General features: G+C 43.0%; 1 protein-coding gene across 3 annotated transcripts in view; it reads left to right on the forward strand.

Annotated features, from left to right (window-relative positions):
- The first annotated feature begins 6,902 nt into the window (after nucleotides 1–6,902).
- BVES (blood vessel epicardial substance) overlaps nucleotides 6,903–26,813 on the forward strand; it is a 33,872-nt gene continuing 13,961 nt past the window's right edge. For 2 of the 3 annotated variants that reach the window (XM_035320416.1, XM_035320417.1), the window contains exons 1-6: nucleotides 6,903–7,244; nucleotides 12,324–12,557; nucleotides 14,493–14,617; nucleotides 21,170–21,357; nucleotides 22,953–23,061; nucleotides 25,044–25,211. In XM_035320416.1, coding sequence (XP_035176307.1) covers nucleotides 12,335–12,557; nucleotides 14,493–14,617; nucleotides 21,170–21,357; nucleotides 22,953–23,061; nucleotides 25,044–25,211 — 813 coding nt within the window. In that variant the 5' untranslated portion in view covers nucleotides 6,903–7,244; nucleotides 12,324–12,334. The remainder of the gene's footprint in view (nucleotides 7,245–12,323; nucleotides 12,558–14,492; nucleotides 14,618–21,169; nucleotides 21,358–22,952; nucleotides 23,062–25,043; nucleotides 25,212–26,813) is intronic. The other variant, XM_035320415.1, reaches the window with a different exon arrangement.

Below are 26,813 nucleotides of genomic sequence, written 5' to 3' on the forward strand. Positions count from 1 at the left end.
TGAATCAAGCCGTGTAGGTGGAGCTCCGTAAGCACCAGTGTGTAGGAGCAGCATCAGGAGCACATCATGTGAGGCACCCGGCCGCTGCTGGAGGCTCCGCGAGCAGCTGGAACTGCAGGGAACGCTGGCATGGGGATGGTTTGCAGGATTTGGAGCCACCTCCAAAGCCAGGGCTGGCAAAGCCCTTCTGCTGAGCAGCTTTGCATGCGGTTCTGCCAGCAGAGGGTTTTGACCCAAGTCATCGTTCGGCAATGTTAAACATTGTCATTGACCGGCGAGAAGGTGGGATGTTCCCAAAAGCCTGTCGGAGCGGGATTTTACAGCAGTTTTTCTCTGCTGTGTATTCCCAGACAGTTTTATTCAGTTGTCTCTTCCACCACACTGTTGGTATATTGTGGGGATAGCACTATTTCCCCACGTCAGCGGGGTCTTTGCAGAAAAGAAGGCTAAGAATTCGCTGGTGTCAAAGGAATAAACAACTGCAATAAAATAATGGTGGCAAATAACTATTTGTACTGGGTCTGGCTGGGATGGAGTCAACTTTCCCTGCAGCAGCCCATAGAGTGCTGTGCTCTGCACTTGTAGCTAGAGCAGCAGTGGTATCACACCGGTGTTTTATCCAGCCCTGACACCACAGCAGTGTTGTGTCTATTGCTGAGCAGCGCTGGCACAGCACCAGGGCTGCCTCCAGACCCCCAGAGCCAGCAGGCTGGGGGTGGGCAAGAGGTGGGGAGGGGACATCACCAGGACAGCTGGCCTAAAGGGACCAAAGGGATATCCCATGCCATGTGGTGTCACACTCAGCAACAAAAGGTGGGAAAGGGGCAGGATGGGGGCTGGGGCTCTCGTCATGAAGCTGTCTGTCCTCCCAGACAACTGCTCCGTGTATTGAGGCCCTGCTTCCCAGGATGTGGCTGAATGTCTCCTGTTGAGCCTTTTTCTTTCCTGTCATACCTTCTCCCCGCACTCTCCCTTTGAGGTGGGTTCGAACTTGTCTAAAGCCAGGGGGATGCGGTAGTTTTCCAGGAGTAAGGTGTGAAGGCCCCTTAGGCTGAGAAGGCCAGAAGTCCCGTTTCATGGCTCAGTGCCCTGGCTGCGCTTGGCCGTAGAGGAGCAGGCAGCACCACCATGTTCTCCAGCAGCCACGTTGTATGTGGGGGCGTTGGAGCAGGTCGCTCCGTGAAGGGATGTGTGCGGGCGCCTACCTTTGGGAAGGGATTCGGGCTTTGTGACCCCAAGTAGACAGAGACCTGCCCAGTAAATGGGCTCTCAGGGCTGAGATGGACATCACACATGCTGAGCATTTCCCACCTGAGGGTTTTAGTGAACCACAGGATGCACGCAGGAATATCTGGATAGCCAGCTATGCGTTCGGGATGGCTGGGCCCAGCTGTAGGACATGGCTGCGTGGTGGGGTGCTGGCAGGCGCGCTATGAGATGGGATGAAAACCCATCGGGTAATCCCTGTATCTTCTCGTGTGTGTTCTTGTACACTGTGGTAAACATGAAGTAACATCCCCTAAAAAAAGGGAGGCAGTCCAGTTCACGTCTGCTAGGGTACATGAGTATGGGTATCAGCAGTTAGTGCGACATAGCTGTTGTGCTGGAAATCTGCACCGTGCTTGGTTCGTTACCTTCTTCATGTTAAAATCTCTACAATTTTTAGTGAATCCAGTTGTAGCAGATGCTCTATTTTACTACAAGATATAGCCTAGAAAAAAAAATATTTTGAATACTTATTTTGAATATGAAGCAAAACTGTCCTGTTTTCCTTGGTAGAAAGGTAGGGCTCTCTCAGATGACTTTTCAAGCAGCTCTCCCAAGTGAAGTGAATGGGGACTTCTTAAACACCAGTCATACTGCCCCATGCTCTGAATTTTACTAGGTCTCCATTTTCTTGTTTCATTATGGCTTTTCAAAAGACACAGTGTCCTTTAAATAGATATGTTCATGTGTTAAAGAAATAATGAGTAATTATTAGTAGAAAAAAAATATATGGATATTTTAAAGAAATATGGAATATAAAACATTTTTTATATTTTTTTTTCTGTTAAAAATTACGACTACATTTACCATAGACATTGCAATTTTAGTTCTGAAACTGCTTTATATGGTGATGTGCGTATTAAACTAATATTACATGCAAAAGCAATAATCATATATATATATTGTTTGTTTATTGCAGTATGTATCCCTGTTTTAACCCTATATAATAGGGTTCTGTTTGTTGCTTTTTTTCTTTACAGAACAAAAAAAATAATAAACATTAAGCAGAAGACTGGTCTTATTTATTCATTGAAATTGGAGTGCTTTTCTTTTTTAGTTCTGTGTTTGCCTTTACTCTCGAAGATCATTCAAACAGTAGCAAGAAGCAGTTGCGGTGTGATATACCATGGCACGCTTTTTGGTAGTCATTTACGGGATGCAGAACTGAGGTCCAGCATCTGCACCTACAAAGCAGCAGAGCCAAGGAGTTCAGTAAATGCAGACCAGACCCTCCTCAGCAGCTGCTCAGTGCTGACTGACATGGCAGAGGAAGCAGCTAACTCCGTCAAGAAATGGGGTGTTTATTATCTTCTTGAGGTTTATGCTCAAAACAGGATGCATTTCGAAGACTCCTGTTTAGGACTGATAGTCTGAACAAGTGTGTCAAATGCTCCTGCTTGATATTTGAGCTATGGCAACCTGTTTCTGGGCAGTTGGACCAAACCTGTGCATTCCAGGTTTGCTTTGTGCTTTTGATCTTTCGTTCCCAGTATTTATTTTAGCTTACTTTCTTCCCAAGTATCAGTGATTATGCATTTTGTCCCCACTCTTGCTCTCATCTCATCATGTCGTTTTGTAAAGATAAATTTAACCTAAAAAAAGCTGTCTCATGCCCATTCTCAGTTCTTCTGAGCTAATCTATTTACTTTTTCTTCCCCCTCAGAGCGTGGAGTATTTACACTCTCAAATCCTACATGCTTTCTCTGTCATTTTTTTAAATAAAGCAGTAGACTCATCTTCTGCCTTCCCTCACTTCCTCTTTTGCCTTCTTCCTAGAGTACTTGTTAACTTATTTAATATTCCTCTTTTTCTTTTTACTTTTTTGAGTTCTGTCTGTCCTTCTGGACATATTAAGCACTTCTGATCTATTTTTTTTTGTCTTGAAATAAAATTGTATATACTTACCAATAATGATAATTAAAAAGATCCTAGAAAACTAGTTTTTAATGATGCATAGGTACAAAGTCCTGGAAATTCAAGCCTAGCCTTCATTTCTCAAAACCAGCCACTGGCACAGCTAAAGAGGACTACTGTTGCAACAGAACATTAATTGTAGTTGCAATTGCACCAACACCAAAAAGGATGTGCACAGTTATGCCCCGCCAACGTTTGCAATTCCTTTGGTTTATTCGGGCAGCCAGACAGGCTAACACACATTCCCACACACCTCTGCTGTGAGCTGTGGCAAAGACGGATGTACTTGGGGATTTGCGCAGACACCTCTGCATTGTCACGTCCATGAGGACTGGGATGCCGCCCGGCTCGGCACTGCTGCATTGCTTCACAGATGCCTCCTGGTAAATAGCAGCAGCAACTTGCCTCCCAGACACGTGATTTGCTTGGACCCAGTACTCCCAGTATTCCCAGTATCCCTCTATTTCCAGAACCAGGCAGACCCCTTTGGGATGGACCCCCTGCCCTTCCCCGCTGCCCTTAGCAGTGACAGGAGCACCGTGACACATAAGTTTTTTATAGCAGGTCTCCTTTTATTTATTTGGTCATCGTGTGATTCAGGCAGCCGAAGCGTAGCATAGCAGGCTCTGCAACCATCAGGCTGAGAAAACACTTCTGAGCAGACCATAGGCTTGTCTATATTCACAGAAATTGTTCCCTGAGCAACTTAAATACAAATTGTCAGCATCACACATAACTGAGGAACGGGGATAACTGCTAAACATGACTAAATAAATTGTTTACAGCGTGTAGTTTGGATAACCTCAAGTGCAAGCAGTTTCACTCTGCCCTTGTACCTCATGACCGTGTACCCTTTGGATAAACATTGATGACAACCTGTGCGTCTGCTAAAACATGGATACTTTGACAGATTGTTTTAGAAGACACTTGGCTCCTGGCTGATAGGTTTGCAGCTATCGATTACTGTACTGTCAGTCAGTCACTCGAAAGCCCAAGGCTCACAGAAAGAAAGCCCTTGTTGTGGAAAGAGGAGACACCCTCCCTGCAGACGTGCCATGGGAAACATTGCCAGACTATGTTGTGATGCATCAGAAAATGACTGTCAGAGGGGCTGGGGTAAAAAGGCACCAGAATACATATGCTTCTCCTATATATTTTATCAGAAGCCCTCCAGAATATTGAGGAGTTGAGAGAGTATTTATCATTCAAAACCCCTTCAATATAAACTTCCCTGTAATAAAATGTAATTCTCAAGGATGCTTTCAGAGAAAACCCAAATCAATATTTTTTCTGTGAAAATACGTGCAATATTTCAGTCACATGGCACATAATTTCAGCATCTGTAATGGGATTTGTCTCACTGAAATGCGGTAGTTCCGAACTACACATCTAGGCTTCCTCCAACCACCACACACGGCCAGTGTATTTCACCCCCCTTCAGACGGTTGTCAAACATCCACATACGGGATTAATTATTTCCTGAGTGAGCCCCCCTGCATGGTCTGTAGAGGGAATTTTTTCCATGTAAACACCAGGCAGCACTTCTGTGCTCTGCGGTGATGGAGCACAGGCACAGGTTGCCCACAGAGGCTGTGGGGTTTCCCCCTTGGAGATCCTCAACAGCCAGCACATGGCCCTGGGCAAGCAGCTCTGGGTGTCCCTGCTTGAGCAGGGGCTGGACCAGATGGCCTCCAGAGGTCCCTGCCCACCTCAACCCTTCTGCAACTCTGTGATTTAAAAGATTAGTTCAGAGCAGACATCTTTGAGTTTGCAGATGCTGGGGACGCTTCCTGAAACTATAAATGGAAACATTTCATAGATCTTGCTATTGTCTCAAAATAGCTGTGTCAGCTTGGCACATCTGGGATCCAGAGCTACAGCAGCTAGGTATACAAAGCATTTGTTCTCTTTAGTGAAAAAACTTTGCCTAAAAAAGGCCGTGGAATCAGAGGCGCTCATTCAGAAGAGGCAGAGCACTTGTGATCTTAGAAGCTACTCAACAGTCTGCGTAGTAAAAACCCTCGCACCAAGCTGAGGCACAGAAGTGGGAATTTCGGCTCCCACCTCTGCTTCTGGCCTCACACGTGACCTCTGCCGAGCTGCACTGCCCTGTGTATAAGCACATCTTGGTCTCCTTACAATGCATACGAAACAGCATAGGCCCAAGGTTCACCTACAGCTGCAGATCACAAAGCAGAGCAGTGGAGATAAGGCACAAAATAGGGTAACTTGCAACCCCTGCGTGACACTGTCTGCTGTGGGCCATTACTGTGGAAAATAACTAAATCACTGGAGAAAGTACATAAGCTATCAAGACTTTAACAGCAAAAGAGAGAAACACAACAGAGGGAAAGTCTGCATCGCTGAACAGCTGTAATGCCAACGCTTAGACCTGGCTCTACTAACACAATGCATCAGTCCAACACACATCTAAAAATCGATCTGGCTGTGTGAAGTCAACCCCTCATACATGTGGTGCACATAGTTTTTATGTCTGGCCTCTGTCAGGTTAATTTATATTTGCAGACTTTGACGAAGGTGTGCTTTATGGACATAGACAGGAGGTTAAAGCAAGTCTTTATGCCTTCACAGCGGTTTAGCAGTTGAACGTTGAAGAGATTTAAACCACATTCTCCTATGGCACGTGAGACCTTGGCTTGAGAATAAACTTGGAAGAACTCATTCTACGCAAAGAATGTTATCTACATTATCTCTATAACCGTACAAACACATAGTGATCCGTGTGTAAGTATGTAGATACCCATATAGAGATGCACTATATAGACACCCCTGAACAGACACTGTTCATCACGGTGCCCCCCCAAACCCTGTCAGGAAGGGAGAGAGCCCTGAAGATGCTATCTATAAAAGGCACAGCCAGCACAGCAAGCTGTGCTCCTCCAACGTGTATCACCCAGTAACGCGGCAGACAATGCTTACACGTCGGTCTAGATTTGCAGAGCAGCTCTCTGACAGGCTGCTCGGGGCTGTTTTGGGAGCTGCTCGGCCTTGTTCCAGCCAGCGTAGCTGTGTATCTTCGGTCTCCAACACGCGCTCGATGCTATCTCTGTGACCGCTCCTGTGGCCACACTGTCCCACGCCGCTCTTCCTGTCCTTTCTCCAGCTCACTTTCTCTGCATATCTCAGGAAACGGCAAGTACACCGCTAAGAATGGCCAGTCCCAAGGAAGCACAGTCCCAAAGAAAGTCCTTTGTAAGAAATCGTGTTGGTGTGTGTGTGCATGTGTAGACAGTAACTGTGCCGCTTGCTCATCGTACGGCACTGAAGACCCTCATTTTGGTCACCTCGTCAGGTCCCCATGGGGACGGGCAGGGAAGCCCATGGCCGGCACCCTGAAAACGAAGACCTTGCCCTGCCACAGCGGCCGTGCGGGGGGACAGACACACCGTCCATCCGTCTGTCCGTCGACAGAGCATGTCGTGCCTGCCACACGCCTCCGTGCCTGGGACACCCGCCGGCGACAAGGCGGCCGCGGCAGGTGCCAAGCTCGCCCCGGGCTCGCCATGTAGGGGAATCGCCGCCGGCCGCGCGTTTCGGGGGGAACCGGGCGCTGCTAATTTTAACCGCCCCGCAGCCAGGCGGGCTGCCGGAGCCGCGGGTCGGCCCCACAGCCAGCGGCGGCACCTCCGTGCCACTGCGGGCGGCGAAGCCGGGCGCCGATCGGTGCCGCCCGCTCCCTTCACCCCGTCCCTCAGCGCCCCCCGCGGGGGGACCCCGTGTCCGGAGCCGGGAGCCCCTCAGCGGGGGGACCCCGCAGCCCCCCGGGGCCGCCGGGAGGCGCCTGCGCGCTGCGGCCGCTCGGTGCCGGCCCCGCGCCTGGCGCCGCCCGCAGCCCGCCGGCGGCCGCTGCCTATTTTAGTCACAGCGCCGGGACGGGGCCGCCGCGGGGCCGGGGGACGGGACGGGACCGGCCGGGACGGCGCCCGCCGCCGGGGGCTGCGGGGAGCGACCCCCCTGTGTCCGTCCCGTCTGTCCCGTCCCGAAGCGTCCCGAACCGGCCGGGAGACTTTGCCGAGGGCGCCCGGCAGGGGGCCCGGGGACAGGTAAGGGGCCGGGCACCGGGCACCGGGATCGGGTCCGGGTCCGGGTCCGGGGTCGGGTTCGGGAGAGGCTCCGCGCCCGCCTGCCCTGGTCACCGCGTGTCCCCCCTCGGGTCGGGTCGCTGTGTGGCTTGTTAATACTGAAAACGACTTTATAAAACCCTCTGTAGTGCTTATAAATGAAAAACAAAACAAATATATATATTTATATATATATATATATGTATATATTCTTCGTCATCCTGCATGGTCCGCTCAGTCCGTGCAGCCCCATTTTGGGCTCACCGAGCGCTGCCGAGCTTTGCTGGTGTGGTGGCATGTTAGCTGGGGCCGCCGTCTTGGAGAGGTCCCTTTTTGGGGTGAAAGGGGCGGCTTGCTTGATTTATTATTATTATTATTATTATTAATGGTGGTTTGGATGCTGTGGGTTAAAGCAGAGCTTCGGAGGCACGGGCATACAAGGCAGGGCTGCGGGGCGACAGCTGCGGTTGCCGCCCTCGGCGGGGTCTTTGTGCGCGGCCGTGTGCGGTGCAGTCAGAACAGGGTGGGCGCAAACGCAGCCAGCACGTTCCCAGCTCCATCGCACGTCCCCGATGGTACTGCCTCGAGCCTGCGTAAGGGTGGTGGTCACTGGATGGGTGTTTTTGTTAACGAAGCGGGACGAAAATACCGCTACATGTTGTGTAGAGCGAGGGTAACAAGTTTTTGTCATCGCTGACACGTTTAATAGAAATGATCTCGCCCCAGAGAGCGTATTGAAGTACATCTTTTCCTATACCGCTTTCCTGTTCACTCCTACTTCATTATAAAAGGGAAAGTGGTAACTTAAACTGTAATTAACGTAATTGTGCTAGCACTAATAGTTGTCTTCAGCTCACAAAGGCAAAGAAATCATTATTGATTGTCGAGACTCTCTGTGCAGTTTTTGTGCTATGAGACCATAGAAAAGTAGTTAAAGAGCTGCAGGTATGGGAAAAATAACGTTGGGCTTTTTCTTCAGACTCACAAAGTCCACCTACATAAATGAGTTTTCAGTGACTGTAAGCGTGTACAAACATACTTGCACAGAGCTCTAAGCAGCGGACTTGGATAACGCTGAACAGTACAGCTGTGGGATACAAATGTTCTCAAGAACGTGAGTAATGATGAGAGCTGGATGCTCTATGCTGTCCCATGTCAGCTTGGGAAGCCTGCCCTCAGAGTGCAACACAACGCTTAAAACTTTTCTGTTAGGTTTACAATTTGTGAATATTGTGCACGTATGCATAGACCCCCCTTTTTTTGAAGGCATCTGTGTCTGACGGTCTGGGGGCTAAATACTTTTGAGAATGGCTTTCAAAAGTTTGGTCTCATATAAAGATGTCCCGAGCACAGGAAAATCCTAGAGTAAACTCACCTCAGGCGTTCATTTATGTTCTGAGAATTTGGATTTTTAGACCTAAAAGCACAATGTCTTACACACCTTACCTATCTGTTGAGTACATACACACAAGAAGTTAATCGGCTTTCTTGCTAACTGTACTAACTTATGTGGATTTAGTACTACACTGTCACTGCATGTTTTCAATATTCTTTGTATTCCTTTTTGTTTTTTTTTTTCTTCCCTCTGGACAACCAGATTGCTTGAGTCAGCTGAATTTTCAAACTCTTACTTTAGTAAATCTAAATCCATATGGAGGAAAATTTACAGGGTATTTAAGATATTCGTTTAATTATTTGTCATGTGGTACATAAAGATTACATTTCACTTCATGCTATTTCCACTGTTTTTCCAAATGATTTGACTGTGTTGTTTGTATGTTTAACTTTGATATTAATACGTATGCCACTTTTATGCTGTATTCTTAGCAGAAATAACGTTACACGAAAGTTTTAAAGGTGTGATTCTGTATTTCCAATATTAAAGTTTGGTACTCTGCGGTTCTTCTGTTGAACAGCAGACTTTTTGCTAATACTTCAATATTACTTGACAACAGTAAAAGTTAAGGCTAAAGAATTGGATCTAAAAGCTACAGAGTTCTTTTGGATGTTTGATTTCCTGGTGTTATCTGTGGATATCATTTTAGGGTAGAGCTTGTGGCTGTGCGTGCCTGATCTTTGTTGATTCTCAAACAAGCTCAACTAATTGAAATTCCTCCTTAAGTGCCAGTGTCACGGTCTGTCCTCGTGTCGTCCTGCAGACAGGATAAGTCTATTTCTGCCAGCTTTAAAATACCACCTCGACGTTCTGCAGCTTTCCGACATTCTCCACTGTGGCAGGGGTGCTGCGATGTTGCTGAGCAGCAAGTTAACATCAAATGTAACCATATGAAGATTTCAAGGTGTTAAAGCTTATAAAAAAATGGATGTGTGTAGATTTAGCTTCCTAGGTTATAATTTAGGCAACTAAGCAGGTGGCACAGACTTTGGAAAGTACCAACCATGTATTTTCTGTTGTTCCAACTACGGATGCTATATTGTCAAAGCTGTTAAGTGGTAGGTCAACACGTGTTGGAGAAGTGCCTTTCCTTACGCCAATTCTTGGCCAGCGGGATCGGCACCGTGGTTTATGGGGAGTATCGTGTTGGCTGGACTGGGAGAAGAGTGATTGCCACATGCCGTACAGTTGGCAGGCCTGGCTGGGTTTCCAGGCTTCGAATGTGTGAAGCTTTATGGCCAAGTCTTAGATGAGTAAGGTATCCTCTGTTCTCGTGCACGCACTACAGAATTTGGCTGGGAGAAATGCAAGCATCTGGAAGGCTTTGTGGATTCGTAATCAGATGCAGCTGAAATTCCTCGCTGCAGCCCGTTTTGATCTTGAGTCAAGTCGATGCAGTTATGGCTAGTTCTGCATATATGTGTGTGAATTTGGTTGTCTTTACTCATTCTGCTACCAAATGAGGGTATATTAGGGGGCACGCTCACTGACAGGTTACTGGGCAGCTGAAAGACCGAGTATACATGGAAGCTCAACTGCTAGGTTTTTGCAGAAGATGTGGTGATCCTGCTGTAGGGAGGTTGTGTTGTTTGAAAATGGGGGCCATGGGACCAGAGCCGTGAGATGTGTGTAGGATGAGCACAAAGCCCGTGGCCCAGAGGCAGCAGCTACCTCCTGGTGCTCCCTCGCACCGGCTGTGTGAACGGTTTGGGTCCGACGGCGGAGCTGCTCTCATGACTTGTTGATAAACTTCATCTGTCGGAGCTGCAGAGGAGTAGGAGCAGGTGTGGATGGTGCGTGTTTAATAACTGGACTGTGAATTTGCTTGGGCATCCAGGCTATTGGTAGCAATTTGGTGTTAAATTGGTTTATGCCTTTGCAAATGGCAGATGTAGCAATCAAAGGAGGAAAACGAGCTCTTAAGAAATAACAAAAAAACTTAATTCTCTTAAAAATTATATTATTTTTCTTAGAAAACCATTTCATTCCAGGGACTGTGTACACGTTGTCCTTGCTAGTGTCTGATCCTGCAAAATGTCTCTGTGCACTCTGTAGCGTGCCTTATCTGTGAAAGGCTCTGGGCTTCTGAGAGGAGCTGCAAGAGGGCTGAGTTTTTCTTCCCGATTTCTTTCTTCCCACTGGTTTCAATAGGGATTTAAAGCAGCTAACCTCATGGCTAATTTCTGGTTAATTTCAGGAATTGTCCAGCTTGCATAAGCCCAGTACACAAGTCGACTGGGGGGAAATAATAAAACAAGTGGATGGAGCTAAGGCAGCACAAACACTCCCAAGTGTCAGAAAGATGCTGAGTGTGTGCCAGTCGGCAGGAAGCATGGGGTGCATTAACTGTGTCCTGCAAGTCTGCTCAACTGCTGAGGTATGTGGCAGTTAGCGAGCACATGAGGTGGGGACAGGCACTGTCTCTCAGAATTTATTTGAATGCAAATCCCACCGTGTTGGATATTACGGAGTCTGTTTGCTCAGTGATACAGGCATGTGTTTTGTTAGTGAGAATCAAGCACAGCTCCGTATCATCCCTCCCGCTGCAGCAGCAGGGGATCACGTACTTTGCTGGAAGCAGGGTTTCCTCTTGCTTCCAGCAGCCTATCTAGAGGTGGTAGTCTTATTCCAGCTGGAAACTGGTCTGTGTTCAGAAGACCCCCTGGACTACTTGTAACACCGAGATCCTTACGGGGACTGGCTTCTAAGATATTAAAGGCAGTGTCTTGAATCCTTCCACTTTCTCTTTGCAGTTTAATAGGGCATTTTTTGCATTCTTGGGGGAAGATGTTTGCCCACAGAAATCTTCTTCTAATTGGTGCAAAAAGAAAATATGCTGTATTTATCATTGCTATTAAAACAAAGCCTATGTATTTCTCCAGGATTTCCAAACAAGTAGAGGTCTTGCAAGCTTGCTTATTCTAGGTAGACCAAGTGTTTTCCCTGAAAGGCTAGCAACTTTGTCGAAACTTAGCACTCTGGCTGTCTCCGCTTCTGATTTGGTAGCATCTGATCAACTGGGAGGAGAAAGAGTAATATTTATTTACCGTTCTCAGCAGAGATTTGCTGGGTGGTGGTGGTTTTTTGTTTGTTTGTTTCCTTTTTGCTTCTGTGGTTGGCTTTTTTAATCAACCAGACAGCATTGTTCCTCCTTGAGGACCTTCCACTCCTTATTTAGAAGAACAGCTTTGTGTGTCCTAGAGGAGGCTTTGCTACAAAAGCCTTTTTTTTTTTTTTTTTTTTACTTTCAGTTCTTATGTAGGTTGTTACGTTCTCTTCATTGTTTACTTTGCCTAAGACCACGGGCTCATTCAATAAGTGGGAAACCAAAATATGGTTGTTATTTGTGTAGAACCAGGAGGAATACTCTGGATATTTTACTGAGCAATCAAAGTTATAGTAGCTAGTGTTCAAACGTTGTAGTTTGCATGCAGTCCAAATTTTGAAATATAGAACTCTTCAAGCCTAACATTTAGGTGAGAAAGAGGTAGTAAAGTATTATTGAACTGGCTCTAGCTTGTCCTTTTAAAGCATTTGTAAATTTTTGCCTGAATGATAATGAAAAATATATCCTAGAAAGAGGAAAAAAAATTAAAATCCATGCCTGTGTCTAATAAATTTAAATGTAATGTATGGTCTTTTTTTTCTTCTCTGTCTCTTTGCAGAGGTCTTCAAGATGAACACTACAGCAATTAGCCCGCTCACTGTTACTCCACTAGGTTTTATTCCAGACCTAAAAAACGCCACCCTTGTGCCTTTCAATGAGACTGCATGTGAAAACTGGAAAGAGATTCATCATCTTGTTTTCCATGTGGCAAATATTTGTTTTGCGGTTGGACTAGTTATTCCAACTACTCTGAATCTTCATATGATTTTTCTGCGTGGCCTCCTCACCATAGGTAGGTGACTTGTTCAGGAGATTTGCAACTTACCTGTGGCAGAAACAGTGAACGTGAGAGGGGGATCTCTGGGTCTCTTCAGATCACAGGGAAATTCCAGCGTGTATTCATGGTCACTGTGCTTTGCTGAAGGTATTTTTGATATAAGTGGAGGTCCATTCTGACCCAGACAGACATTTTCTAGTAAGGTTATGTATTACACTCTTAAAATCTCCCAGAGATGCAACTTAAAACTTTAAAACTATGTAGATGTTGATTTAAAAACAAGTGGACCCCATTCGTGGTAAACCTCACTGGCTGCTTAAAATTCATTGAATTCCAAATCACAGGTAACTCCATGGATCCTTAAGAGCTTAATTTTAGGTTTACCTTAAGAGCTTAATTTTAGGTTTCAGGTAAATACTGGGACCACGCATTGGCTGGTACACTGGCCTAGTACCTCTGTAATAGGTAAGGTTTTCCTTCAAAAGCATGATGTAGGCACACATTTTCTTTACATGGGGTTTGAACACATGGCATTTGCTGTTGTTGCACTGCTGTTACTTTCATTACCAATTTGGAAATGCAAGCTGTCAATATAGGATGAAGTCAGTTCTCTTGAAGTCAGTTTTCTTTCCTTTACCACTGTAGGCATCTTACAGTACCAAAATGTGTGCTTTGAAGGAAAACTGAATTTGGCATGCTTGAGACTAAACAATTACACTGTAAGAAAAATAACCCCAGGTGTTTCACAACACAGGGCTTGCTTGAGTATTGTCTAAATGAGAATGCTTCTTTGTATAATATCAGGGATCAATTTTATGATAAAACTTTGATGGTTGAGTTTACCCTTTCATTTTTCCTTTTTTATAGCTATTATAGGATAATTTATCAAAACAGACTGCAGTAATGACCAAGGATCTCAGTATTGTAAAACCTTTTGTCTGTGTAGCTCCCATTTTAAAAACAATGGGACTTCTGCACAATCTGAGCTTGCCACTTTGGTCTGTAGGTCTTCTTGCATTTTGAGCAAATAGGGAATCAGAATTCATCAAACTGAGGTGGAAGCTGGAAGCTAATTTACTCTGTGGTAAAGACACAAACACAGACAGAATATTGAGTTCATATTCAGCATTGTTTTCAGGGAGAAAAGAGGAAAGGGAAAACATATCTGTGACATCTACAGCCACCTTTATTAGACATGGCTGAATTTGGCCAGTTGGTTCACATTTATCTGAGAGGGACTCACTGATGCACAGCCTATCATCTAATACATACTGTCTTTGTAGGCTAAAAATAGTGTCCCTGATCATACAGCATAATTTATTTTGTAAAGCAGTTGTCACTATTCAAAGTAAAGTAACTAAAATAGAGTAAGCATTTGAGATTTTCTCTTTGAAGAGAATTCTGGTTCCTGCTATGACTTTGTCAAAATGCAGTCGTGACACACTTCCTTTAATTTTTCAAAAATATCCGTATAATTTCAGGAGGTTTTTGTGCAACTCACTAGTTAGTGAGCTAACTAGTTAGATATGATTGTCACTGGTATGAACAATGAGTATTCATTTCTATGCTGCTCTTTGTCTAATTAATGCAATACAAGTAATCAAGTTTTGTGAGCTACCATTTCTAAAACATTTTAGTAACAGACCATCATGGACTGTGCATTCCAGCTGTCCCCAGGCCTGATCTGAATTCTTGTTGCTCCAGTATTGTAGTACTATGCAACAGGACCGCAGTCAGCTGTCAGCCTGTTCCCAGTGCCTGTTGGTAGCATTGCAGTGATTAGATCCTGCTACCTTTGCATGCATTGATCCACAGAGTCCAAGTGTAATAAAGCTTGTAGAATATATTACTTCTGAGTGTAATTGCACTCCGTGGACAAAACCTTGATGGTTTTGTAAGAATGTGTCTATTGGTCAGTGAAAGTTAACTTCCTTTTTTTAATTTTTGCAGGATGTGCATTGTTCATCACTTGGGCTACACTCTACCGTTGTGCCTTGGACATAATGATCTGGAATTCTGTGTTTTTGGTTGTCAACCTTTTACATTTCATATACCTAGTGTATAAGAGAAGACCGGTATGTATAACAGCTAAATTGCATGAGCACTCTAGTAAGATGCAAGAAAAAGGATGTTCCAACCATGCTTGCTGGACAAACCTATCAATAAATTCCACAGGGGTTATTTTGAACTAAGCCAGGTACTTCAGTAAGGATACAGACCATGAGTATGCTCTTAGCTCAGTCAGATTCAGTGCATAAATATTTTCCTGAAATCCATATTCTTGAAAAGTGATTTGACTTTAGAAGTTACTGGCTTTGTCTATAGTTTTGGTAGTAAGGAAAGTGTTATGTAATTTCTTCGCAGAGACCAGTTTGGGTTCTGTATGTGCTTATGTCTTCTTCTCATTTTCCCCACCATGCAAATGTGGTGCAAGGCCACATCTGTTCTTACACAGAATAAACTAGAATTCTTGGCAGAGAACATTGGAGACATAGAGACATGGAGACATGGAGAACATAGATAGACTTTTGTGTACATCTTCAAAATGCTGTGCAAATTAAGGATTTCAAAAATAGAGCAAGTTGTCAGTAGAAGAAGAATTAAGGGAAATTACATAAAAACGAGAGATGATAGAAAGGCTGAAATCTTTACCAGTACAGCTAAAAACAACTGCAGAACAAGCTCTGATAGTCCACAGGTACTTGCAGACTTAGGCAACCACAGCATTTAAAAAGAGGCTAAAGGTTAAATTCTGTCTTGGACAGTGAGAGTTCTTACAGTTGTGTTAACATGTGACAGATAATAAGTAGTTGAAATCAGCTGTATTTCAAATGGTTTCCTGCATATATATGCTAACTACACATCTCACCATGATCCAAATATGGTTTTCCACCAATTCCATGACCAAGGAAAGTGACATGGTGAAATTTTAAGTTTACTCTTTCTTGTTTGGACACTTAAAACCTCTTTGGCATGTATATATATGTATATCATTGGAAATAATTTAACCCTGACCTCTGTAGATGTGCACACTCATCTTTCAAAATACTTCTCGTAGTGGTGAAGCTTGCAACACTTCGTGAGATAGATGCCTATACAGTTTCGTACTCCAGATCTCAACCAGATCTAGGGAGCAGAACTGGGGAGCTTGCAGGAACAGTCTTCCCTATGAAGACTTTCTAGCTGCTCCTTCTGCTGAGACTGGAATTACTACAGGAAGAGCATTCTTAAAACAAATGTCAGTTCTGTTGACTTTAAGAATGAATGATCACATCTTGACATTCTCTGTAATCTTGGATAGAGAACAAATTGAAATGTTGAAACCACCACCACTGATGCCTTTACTAAATCTTTCTTTCCCTCAGTCTTACTCAATATTAAACTGCTTTCTAAGGACAGAAATGTTCAGGCAACAAAAATGTTGAAATGTAGGAGGAATATCAAATACTTTTAACTGGGAAGTGCTCTACACAGGCATCATCTGTGTTCTTACGTAGTCTCTGTCACATACTGATACTGAAATATTACATAGTTCAGGACATAAGCACTTCCAGAAATGAAAGGTCTCTGAGAGGAAGCAGATTACACTTGAGTCTAACAATTAAGAGCACTTTCCAAGAGTACAAATAATTTGTTGTGGTTTCTACTTCTGAGACAATAGGTTTACCTTATGAAAGAGGAATGAAGAATTGGAGTCATCTTGTCTCACCTTGATAGGATCATAGAATGGCTGGGGTTTGAAGGGACCTTAAAGATCATCTAGTTCCACTCCCCTGCCGTAGGCAGGGACGCCACCCACTAGGTCAGGTTGCTCAGGGCCTCATCCAGCCTGGCCTTGAACACCTCCAGGGACAGAGCATCCACAGCCTCTCTGGGCAACCTGTTCCCATGCTTCACCACCCTCTGAATGAAGAATTTCCTCCTAACCTCTAATCTAAACCTCTCATATTTTATTTTAAAACTATTCCCCTTTGTCCTGTCATTGACTGAGCAAAAAGTGGCTCTACACCTTTTTTATAAGCCCCCTTTAAGTATTGAAAAGCTGCAATAAGGTCACCCCCAGAGCCTTCTCTTCTGTAGGCTGACCCTCAACCTTTCTTCATAGGAGAGGTGCTCCAGCCCTCTGATCATCTTTGTGGCCCTCCTCCGGACCCACTCTAACAGATCCACAACCTTCTTGTGCTGGGGTCCCCAGACCTGGATGCAGTACTCCAAGTGGGGCCTCACAAGGGCAAAGTGGAGGGGGTCAATCCCCTCCCTTGACCTGCTGGCCACCCATCCTTTGATGTGGCCCAGGATGCAGCTGGCCTTATGGGCTGCAAGCACGCACTGCCAACTCATGTTGAACTTTTTGTCCACCACAACCCCCAAGTGTTTCTCTGCAGGACTGCTCTCAGTGAGTTCTTCTCCCAGTCTGTGCTCATGTTCGGGATTGCCCCGACCCAGGTGCAGCACCCTGCACTTGGACTTGTCGAACCTCAGTAGGTTGACATAAGCCCACTTCTCCAGCTTGTCCATGTCCCTTTGGATAGCATCCCTTCCTTCTGTTGTATCAACTGCCCCACACAGCTTGGTGTCATCTGCAAACTTGCTGAGGGTACACTTGATCCCCCTGTCTCTGTCGTTAATAAAGATATTAAACAGTACTCATCCCAGGCTTATACATCTAGTTTAAGCTAGTTTGTCCAGTGTAATTCAACCCACCTACCTAATACCTGTTGAAGGTGTGATATTGCCATCCCTCTCCACTGACTGGAGAACAAGCATGCACAACCATTACTAACTGCTAACCTACCTCTATATACTCCCAGTTAGGCGAGATGCATTTCATTGCTGCTTTCTAGCAGTATGAGGAAAAAAATTCGCTTCATGCTAATCTAAATCGTACCACGATGGAGAACTGGAGTCTGTAGTCTGCTTTTCAAAAGATCTGTATTCCTGCCACTGCAGGTGTGGTCTGGGTCCTCAGCACCTCTGAAAACGGCGCTCTAAATTCTTAGTAAATTGTGTGAATTTAAACAATAGTATATGGAAGCAGGGTAGTATCCCAAACAATATATAAATTGCCTTTTTACAGGCTATGACCAGCAGGATTACTTGAAGAAATTATGCCTGGTAGTCACATATGTCTTTTTAGCTCTCATGCAGATTCTGTTTATTATGAACTTTCAGGCTGTTTTTTTTTTGTTTTGTTTTTTGTTTTTTTTTTTTTTTTTTTTTGTGTGTGTGTGTGTTTTTCTATAAAAAGCTAGAGGATGCAAAAAGAAAAAAAAAAGTTAGAAACTGATTTCGAATTAGATTTTCTGTCTGCATCTATTATATTGCCCATCACCAAATCAATTTTATTTAGTCATCCTCACAAATCACATTTTTAAGGAAATAAAAGAATGGATGATAATTACAAGTTAGCCATATTACAAAATGAATAATTGATATTTTCAGTTGTTAAATATTTATTTTATTAAATGTCATGTGCAAAATAACAGTGAATTTCTTTTCTGACTGAAAGATTACTCCTGTAGTTTTGACTCCTTGGAGCTTTACAGATTTGGCTTTTCCAGTCTGAGTGGAAGCTGAAAGAGTCTAATCAGTGTCTCTACAGAGCTCTGACTCGGAGCTTTGGCAGGATCCCAAAATATTTCAACCATTGCTGAACAAAACACTACACCTACCCATATGGCTCATTTGGAATATGACCCACAAGCATGACTGGAGAAAGAGTCAACTGTGCTTGCAGAGGGTGAATAATCTGTTACAAGGAAGGCTAGCCGAAGTGTATCTACAGTGTCCAGCCTTATCGGCCCTTAGGAAAGTAGTTACGGCTGTTTTCTTTCCTAAGTATTAAACACACAAGGGAGATCATGAAATCTGAATTATGTGCTAGTTAAGGAAGTGCATTAGCACTCTAGGGCCAAATTATCTCATGTCTTTATTGTTTTGAATTCAGGAGTCTTGGGAGCTACCTGTATGTTTATCTGAGAAAGGAGTTTCTCTCTCTTTGACTTGCAGTGCTCATGGATAGAAAAAGTACAAATTAAATTGGTATGGGTCCTAAAAATGAGTGAGTTCCTGGAGAAGCTGTGGGCCAAACAAATTGCCCAACTTCACATGTATATGGAACATATTTTGAAATCAAAGAGTTCAGGGCAATCCCCAAACAAGAGACATAGACATACTGCAGGGAGCCCAACAAAGGGCCACGATGAAGGAACCAGAGCATATCTCCTGTGAGGAGAGGGTGAGAGAGCTGGGACTGTTCAGCCTGGAGAAGAGGAAGTTCAAGTGGGATCGTGTTAATGCTTATAAATACCTGATGGGAGGTTGCAAACATGCGAAGAAGACAAAGCCAGGCTCTTTTTCAGTGGTGCTCAGTGATGGAACAACAGGCAACAGGCACATACTGAAACACGGGGCCATACCTGAACATCAGGAACCCATCATTACTGTGTAGATGATGGAGCACTGGCACAGGTTGCCCAGAGAGGTGGTGGAATCTCCATCCTTGGCAATATTCAGAAGCTGTCTGCACAAGTTACTGGGCAACATTACTCTACATGGCCCTGCTTGAGTGGAGGCTTGGACAAGATGACCTCCAGAGGTCCCTTCCAAGCTCAACTATTCTGTGACTTTATTGATCGTCTTGTCTGAACATTTGTATTCCAGCCCTCCTCTTCTCAGTCCTGTGGCAGAGATGATATTATAAGAGAAAGGAGACATGTAACAAAATCCTGCCAAAGTAATGTAATAGAAAGATCCAGTTAAATGTTTTGAGGAGACAGTCAGTCACATGTGCTTGAAGTATATGTATGGACAGATCAAAAAAGTAAACAAAACCTGAATATTTTAATATAGTTGTGGCTGGCAAATGTACACAAAGTTAATGATAAGTTCAGCTATGTGTAAGCAAAAGAAAGTTCTCAGGAGCTCTCAGAAGATACATTTTTTTTTTGTATCGAGCCCTTGGAAATAGGTATTGGTGTCCGTTTTGCAAGGCCACATAGAAATCTCAGCAGTTTATAAACTTGCTTCCACTTTCTATATTTTGAGGTTGTTTGGCTGAAAAGTGAAGACTGCAGGTTTGGGATGCTCTTTTGTTGAACTTTTATGGAAAAATAAAGGCTGCAAAGACCATCCTGAAAAGTCGTGGAATTACAATGCCAAGGTCACATAAGCAGCCTTATCTCTTCCTGTGTAGAAATTTAATAAGTAGCTGTATCCTGTTTCTGTGGGATTAACCCACCATCTCTACTTGATTGTCAGTTCCAAAGTGAGTCCCATGTAGTTCAGTGACCCATATGTGGGATGGATGGCATCCAGTGATTGAGCTGTGGGTGATATGCTTCAAATGTGGTTCCATATATCTGGAAAGTTTCTGCCTTGGCTCAGTTTGTTCTAGATTTAAATAAAATGGAAATGTAACATACAAACCTTAATGAATTTTCCAAAAACTTCTGTTATGCTTGATTTACTCAACACTCATATGTAATTCTATGAAGAACAGCTCAGGGAGGATTTTTGGTATGGAATACATATATTTTGTAGGGGTTAAAGACTATTATTTTTGCCCGAAAATAGTCTTCTGGGGAGGAAATAGTATATAATTGACAGTTGGAAGCCCTCATGGGCCTCAGTCAGCCCAGGGCCTCCCATGATCATTTTGGACCCCTTCTACCTCCAACCACAGAGTGCTCAGAAGCTTCTCAACTGGCGCTGTTGGCTACCATCAGCTGAAAAGTGACTCCTGGACTCCTGTGCTGCTTTGTTCTATTTGTCCTGTTACTAATATTAAAATATATATATATATATATAGAAAAATACATAAACTTGGAATGTTCTCATTTGTTGAAGTGGTGACTCATTTTCTTCTTTTTCTATCTTTTTACTTCGTTGCTTTTTCTTTTTTTTTTCTATGTATATGTTATGTTTTCATGATCTGATGCTCATTCTTCTAATTTGTTTGTTCAAGCTGCCTTTGCTTTAGGGGAGGCCAGGACACTGTCTCATTCCCTGCTGCCTTCATTCAGGAAAGATCTCCAGGCTTGGGATTTCAGCCAGCTTCCTTTCCCTCATTGCTGCTGCCTGAGTTTGGGTGGGCTCCTAGATGTAGGATGTTCAGCTGGCATTGCTTTTTTCCTCCCTCATCACACGTGGTTTCAATATGATGGGTTTGTTTTTCAGGACTCATAGTCCTGCTTTTCTACTGCAAGTCAGCCAAGGAGCTAAGGGATGGAAGGTTCCCAGGAGAGTCTGAGAGATGGCCAGAATGTGTTGTGGATATAGTGTGAAAAATGCAGGCAACCTCATTTTTTTATGTGTAATTCTCATCCAAGTTCTATTCTCTGTTAGATGAAAAGAGGTCTCAAAAGACTCCTTGTGTCTGATTTACCAGGCCACTTGTATAGAACAGCATACTAAATCACCACGCTGCCAGCCTGGCTGGTTTTAGCTAAGGTTTTGGTCACCCTGCCATAGGCAGCATTGTGATTAGATGTCACACATATACTACTTCTTTTCTTGACTAAACACATGAAAGACAAAGATATTACTCAGATTTAATAGCTAAAGCATGCATGTAGTCTTTTAACCAGTCTGTCTCTGTATTGATGTTTTTTGTGTTTGTATTCTAGATCAAGATAGAGAAGGAGCTCAGCAGCCTCTACAAGAGAATGTTTGAACCACTCCATGTGCCTCCAGAGCTGTTCCAGAGATTAACTGGGCAATTTTGCAACATTCAGACTTTGAAGACTGGCCAAGCTTATGCTGCAGAGGATAAAACATCAGTTGATGATAGGCTGAGCATCCTGCTGAAGGGGAAGTAGGTGCTATAAAGTCTGGGAATGGTCTTATGTATTGTGTGGTGGCTGAATTTATTAAAAAGTTGTTCGGCTGCTTTCTAGTTTTGTAAATATTACTGTTTCTTGCATGCTATGGTCTATAGACACAGAACCTCAAGCCATAGGCTATTTTCTGACACTATTTTCAAGTGATGGTGATGTGTCCTATTGCAAATACATTGTGCCTCCATGTGTGTGTACAGCCATATTGATTTTAATGGAAATTATATTCATAAAATACCAGAGAAAGTGTCTTTCGGAAAAAGCAAGAAGTTTGCTCCGGTTTTGGATATCCAAGTCTTATCCTCAGTGCATTCTCTGGGTTTAACGTTAAAAAATAATGTTCATGAGGGAGAGGAAGAGTAACCCTCCAGCTGACTGTAAACCAAGAGGCCTATTGAAATGGGGTCATTGCACATGTACAGGAAGGGGCAAGTGCACTTCCCAGACCTGGCTGGCAAACACAGATGAGAAAGGGTAAAATAAATTCCCATGGCCAGACTGTAATATTGAAGTTCTTGCTAAGTTCTGGCCAATATTTTAACCAGACTTTGTAGATGGCAACAGTGACATCAGGTTTCATGGTTTTCTTTGACTCTGAAGTCATTAGCTGTTCATCATTGTGAAGCTAGTTATCTAAAGGAAGCCTGATTCTGGTGTGACTGTAGAGTCATTACCCTTCAGGCCTTTTTCCTTTTGAAAATCAGTATTCTGAGGCTTCACACCACATCAGGCAACCAGAATTGGTATCAGTGGAGGTTCAGGGAGAAAATAGGTTGGTTCTTTGGCTGAAACTCCAGAAGAAATAGATATTTTAGCCTGTTACTTTCTGCATTACCATTGTCAATAATCATATTCAAATTATATCAAATAAATCGACCTCCATGAATATGAGCCAGCAGTGTGCTCAGGCGGCCAAGAAGGCCAGCAGCATCCTGGCTTGCATTAGAAACAGCGTGGCCAGCAGGTCCAGGGAAGTGATTGTCCCCCTGTACTTGGCTCTGGTGAGGCCGCACCTCGAGTACTGTGTTCAGTTTTGGGCCCCTCGCTACAAGAAGGACATGGAGGTGCTCGAGCGAGTCCAGAGAAGGGCTACGAAGCTGGTGAAGGGTCTGGAGAACAAGTCTTACGAGGAGCGGCTGAGGGAGCTGGGCTTGTTCAGCCTGGAGAAAAGGAGGCTCAGGGGCGACCTTATCACACTCTACAGGCACCTTGAAGGAGGCTGTAGCGAGGTGGGGGTTGGTCTGTTCTCCCACGTGCCTGGTGACAGGACGAGGGGGAATGGGCTAAAGTTGCGCCAGGGGAGGTTTAGGTTGGATATTAGGAAAAACGTCTTTACTGAACGGGTTGTTAGTCACTGGAATAGGCTGCCCAGGGAAGTGGTGGAGTCACCATCCCTGGAGGTCTTTAGAAGACGTTTAGATGCAGAGCTTAGGGATATGGTTTAGTGGAGGACTTGTTAGCATTAGGTCAGTGGTTGGACTTGGTGATCTTGGAGGTCTCTTAAAACCTAGACTATTCTGTGATTCTGTGATTCTGTGATTTTAAAGTGGTGTTTCATACATTTTTTTTCCAGAATGAAGGTCTCTTATCGAGGGCATTTTCTGCATAATATTTACCCCTGTGCCTTTATAGATTCACCTGAATTTCGATCAACTCAGATGAACCGGGGTGAGAAATTCCAGGTACACTTTGGTTTAAGTCATATGCTGCCTTTCTAGTACTGGTGTTTAGTGATGGCCCTCATCAAGAAAAACTTTTTAAAATGAAATGCTGCAAAACAGTGTTATGATGGTGTTTACTGAATAGTCTGTCCTTTGATTTTCTGTTCTCTCTTTTTACTGTTCGCAAGTTTATTTTGTATCAAAATATTAATCAGGAGAAATGATTTAAGAGAGAGCTTTACTGGAGAAAAAGATGATTCAAGCATTCCCTTCACTAGTTCAAAAAACAGGAAAGGAAAATTAACTACAGTAAATTTGGTGTTACTAAAATGAAAGATTTTTAAAATGCAGGAACTAATAGTTCGGAATTGGTATTTATCCGAAGGTGTTAAATGCTTCTATCATCTTGAAAGTTGTTAAAGCAGCATTAACTGAAGGTGATCACTCTGCTTAGAATTAAAATACTCATATGGGAGCAGTAAGGATATATATCTTTAGTGGTTTAATTATGCTAGTACATTAATGAATATGTTATAGCTTGTAGTAAAAAATACTATTACTAGGGAAGGTTTTTTTTCACATAGAATTGAAATCACTTTTTTTGCTGCCTCTTACTTGATATTCTTTAACAGTGTCTGTGTAGTAATTACTGGGCCATGGCTGGACTGGATACATCCCCGCTGATACCATGGCAGAAAGGGAGGGAGAAGAATAATGCGAAATGTAAAGTCAGTGATTGATGTAACATGTTCCAGTCAAGTACTAGGCTTAATGCCAGAGAGAGATACTTGTCAAGATGTATTCATTTCACGGCAGCAAGGCATCCTGCAGGGTTGCGGACCTCTTGGCACAATATATTTCTCTCATAAATGGCTAGATATGAATCAGATCCGCCAAAGGGAAAAAGCTCACGCCTCAAGTTGTGCCTGCCTGAAAAAATATCGCAGTCTAGTGCAGTACACATCCTTCACTCGTGAGATCTGCTTGCTGTTTGCCATTTCGGCGTGCTGCAGTATAAATGTTCTCGGGAGTGCCATCGAAGCAGGATGTGAATTTCGTCTTAGGGACTCCATCTGCTGGCAACGCCGACGAGTTCTTCACAAGCTTGTATTTCTCTGCCTGTTTACTGTTAACAGACAGTAAAGTTAAAACCCGAGCATATCTGACAGTTTTCCTTAGGCTTTATATTTTCTGTTAGGCTTTATATATATATATGTATGTGTATATATATATATATATATAGAGGTAAAGTTAGTTAGTGATAGTACAGGGTACCTCTTTTCTTCCTAGATGACTGACTTCATCTTGTAAAACATGCTGCAGCATCTCAGGGCTTATTTCTGTGTGGCACTGCCCTCCACTGGCACAGCTGGACAAATCTGATGAGTTGTTTATAAATGCTACAGCCTGCCTAGAGGGGGTGTAAACTAGGCTGCAGCTATCAGTAGCAGAATTGTCAATAACTAAGCAAAGAGGTTCAAGTGCTAGAAGGTAGTGCTTGTGAGATCAAAAGGTCTGACAAGGAAGAAAGAGAGATGAAACTTTTTTTTTTTTTTTTTTTTTTTTTTTTTTTAATCTCCTTTTTAAAACTCTTTCATTGAAACTTTTGGATTACACCAATTCTTCCTGCTTGGTCACAGTGACATGAACTAAAACCAAGAAATGTGTAGGCCTGTTGGGATGTGAGTAGTGTCATCAGCAAAGGAGTGACTTTGTAAATCTCCTGCAACGTAAATACTTCAAGTTTTGGAACTTGGCAGAGATTTCCCCTTCATATTATTTCCCACCAGACTTTCAGCAAATCATACTGGCCATACTTAATCTGTTAAAAATATGATGATGATAAACATGTGAGCTGTTCTAAATTTGTGAATATCATGTTCTAAGGGACAACAAAAAGTTGTATGGATCTAGGAGTTATTTTAAATAGAGGCACAAATAAAATGGTAACACTTATTTGCAGGCAAAAGAGAAGGGCTAATTCTGAGTATGTGTTTTCTCAGGTCACCATTATCGCAGATGATAATTGCAAGTTCCTGTGCTGGTCCAGAGAAAGGCTGACTTATTTTCTGGAATCTGAACCATTTCTTTATGAGATCTTTAAGTATCTTATTGGCAAAGATATTACAAATAAACTGTATTCATTGAATGACCCAACCTTAAATGACAAGGTAAGCAAATGAAGTTTCATTTGGGAATTTTCCTGCCTCACACAAATGTATTGTTACTTCAACTTTAAATCATCTTTAAGCATCTTTTTCTATCTGCTGCTATCAGCTGCTGAATTCATACTCATTTTGCCTTTTAGTGCCAGAGTATGAGTCAGTGCAACATTTTTGTCAACATTGATACTGGTTGATGTTAGCACAGCAATGTGCAAGAAAGATGAATAACTGAGATTCTCAACTGATTGGCTACTGCCAACTAGCAGACATGGTGAGCAGTAGCTAAAAAGGTGCTTCTTCTTGGATATAATTTCTAACTAATAAACGTGTACCTTTGTACAAAAAAGCTTCAGGGTATTTTAGAAGAATTCACTTGTTGTGATCAGATTGCTGGATAACACTGATTGCCAAAAAGAATAATTTCAACATGTGTTTGAGTGTGGCAAATATGAGAAAAAAAGGCAATGTTGAATTGATACAACATTAGTGGAATAAGGCATGAAATCCATATAAATACCTTTGCTAAGAGGTCTGAAAATAATTCATTGTGTGTGACATTTTCAGCTGTAATTACATTCTTTGCGTGTAGAGGGAGTATGTCTTAGCTGTCATGGTAAGTGGTCTGGATGGAGTCATGGATATATTGATTATCTTGTTTTACCTTCATTTTGTCTCCTTCCTTAGTTACAGGGCTTTTCGAGATTTGGAAGGTATGCCACTCGGCTGCTAGTAGTGATTTTTCTATTATTTATATAGTGGCTCTAGGGTTCACATGTAATTTATTTGAAGAACTTTCACCATCATTTATGAAAAGCTTAGGATATTTATGACGCAGTATTTTCATATTCTGTCTTTGTTGACTTAACTCACACTAACTCAGAGCAAAAATCCTTTTTGTCAGATTGCCCATAAATACATAGAGGTTAAATAGTTAATTCTTCAGAGTCGTGAATTTACTGGAAAAAGATCCAAAAAAGAATGACTGCCACTGCTACCATACAAATTACATAGCATGCTTCACTTGTAAGGTATTTATGGTTAATTAGACATTGGAAGTTTTCTCAATTTTCTACTGGTTATAAGAAGAAGGAAAAAAATAATTGTCGGAGAAACAGTTTTATAGCAGTAAAACATTGCTTATTCTGCCCTCTGCTCAATGACATAGGGGATTACAGTGGTCAGTGACACTGAGGATTACCCTGTCTTGCAATCAGATCCTAAAAACTATTTCATATCACTGTTTTCATTGATCATCTGAGGTTGTGAGTCTTACTAGTGCAATAAACTAAAAGCGATCCAGCAGGCATGAACCATCAATGAAGTACATCTTACAAAATATGTGGTTAAAGCTTTTCTTTTCTTTCTTTTTTTTTTTTTTTTTTAATAAAAGGAGAGCAAGAATGACAGAGGACAGAGATGTACTGTATTAAAAACAAAACAAAAACAAAAACAAAAAAACCACGTGTAACACCTTAGTAAACTATTTCTGGAGTATGACATCTGGAAGGAAGGAACATGTAACAGCATGCCTTCTTTGTGTGCTAAGAATTGCATTCAGCAGAATTCAGGGGGACAGTTGTTTTCTACATTCCTTTTAACTTTTTTTCT

This window comes from Oxyura jamaicensis, chromosome 3, assembly GCF_011077185.1.
Source record: "Oxyura jamaicensis isolate SHBP4307 breed ruddy duck chromosome 3, BPBGC_Ojam_1.0, whole genome shotgun sequence".
NCBI lineage: Eukaryota > Metazoa > Chordata > Aves > Anseriformes > Anatidae > Oxyura > Oxyura jamaicensis.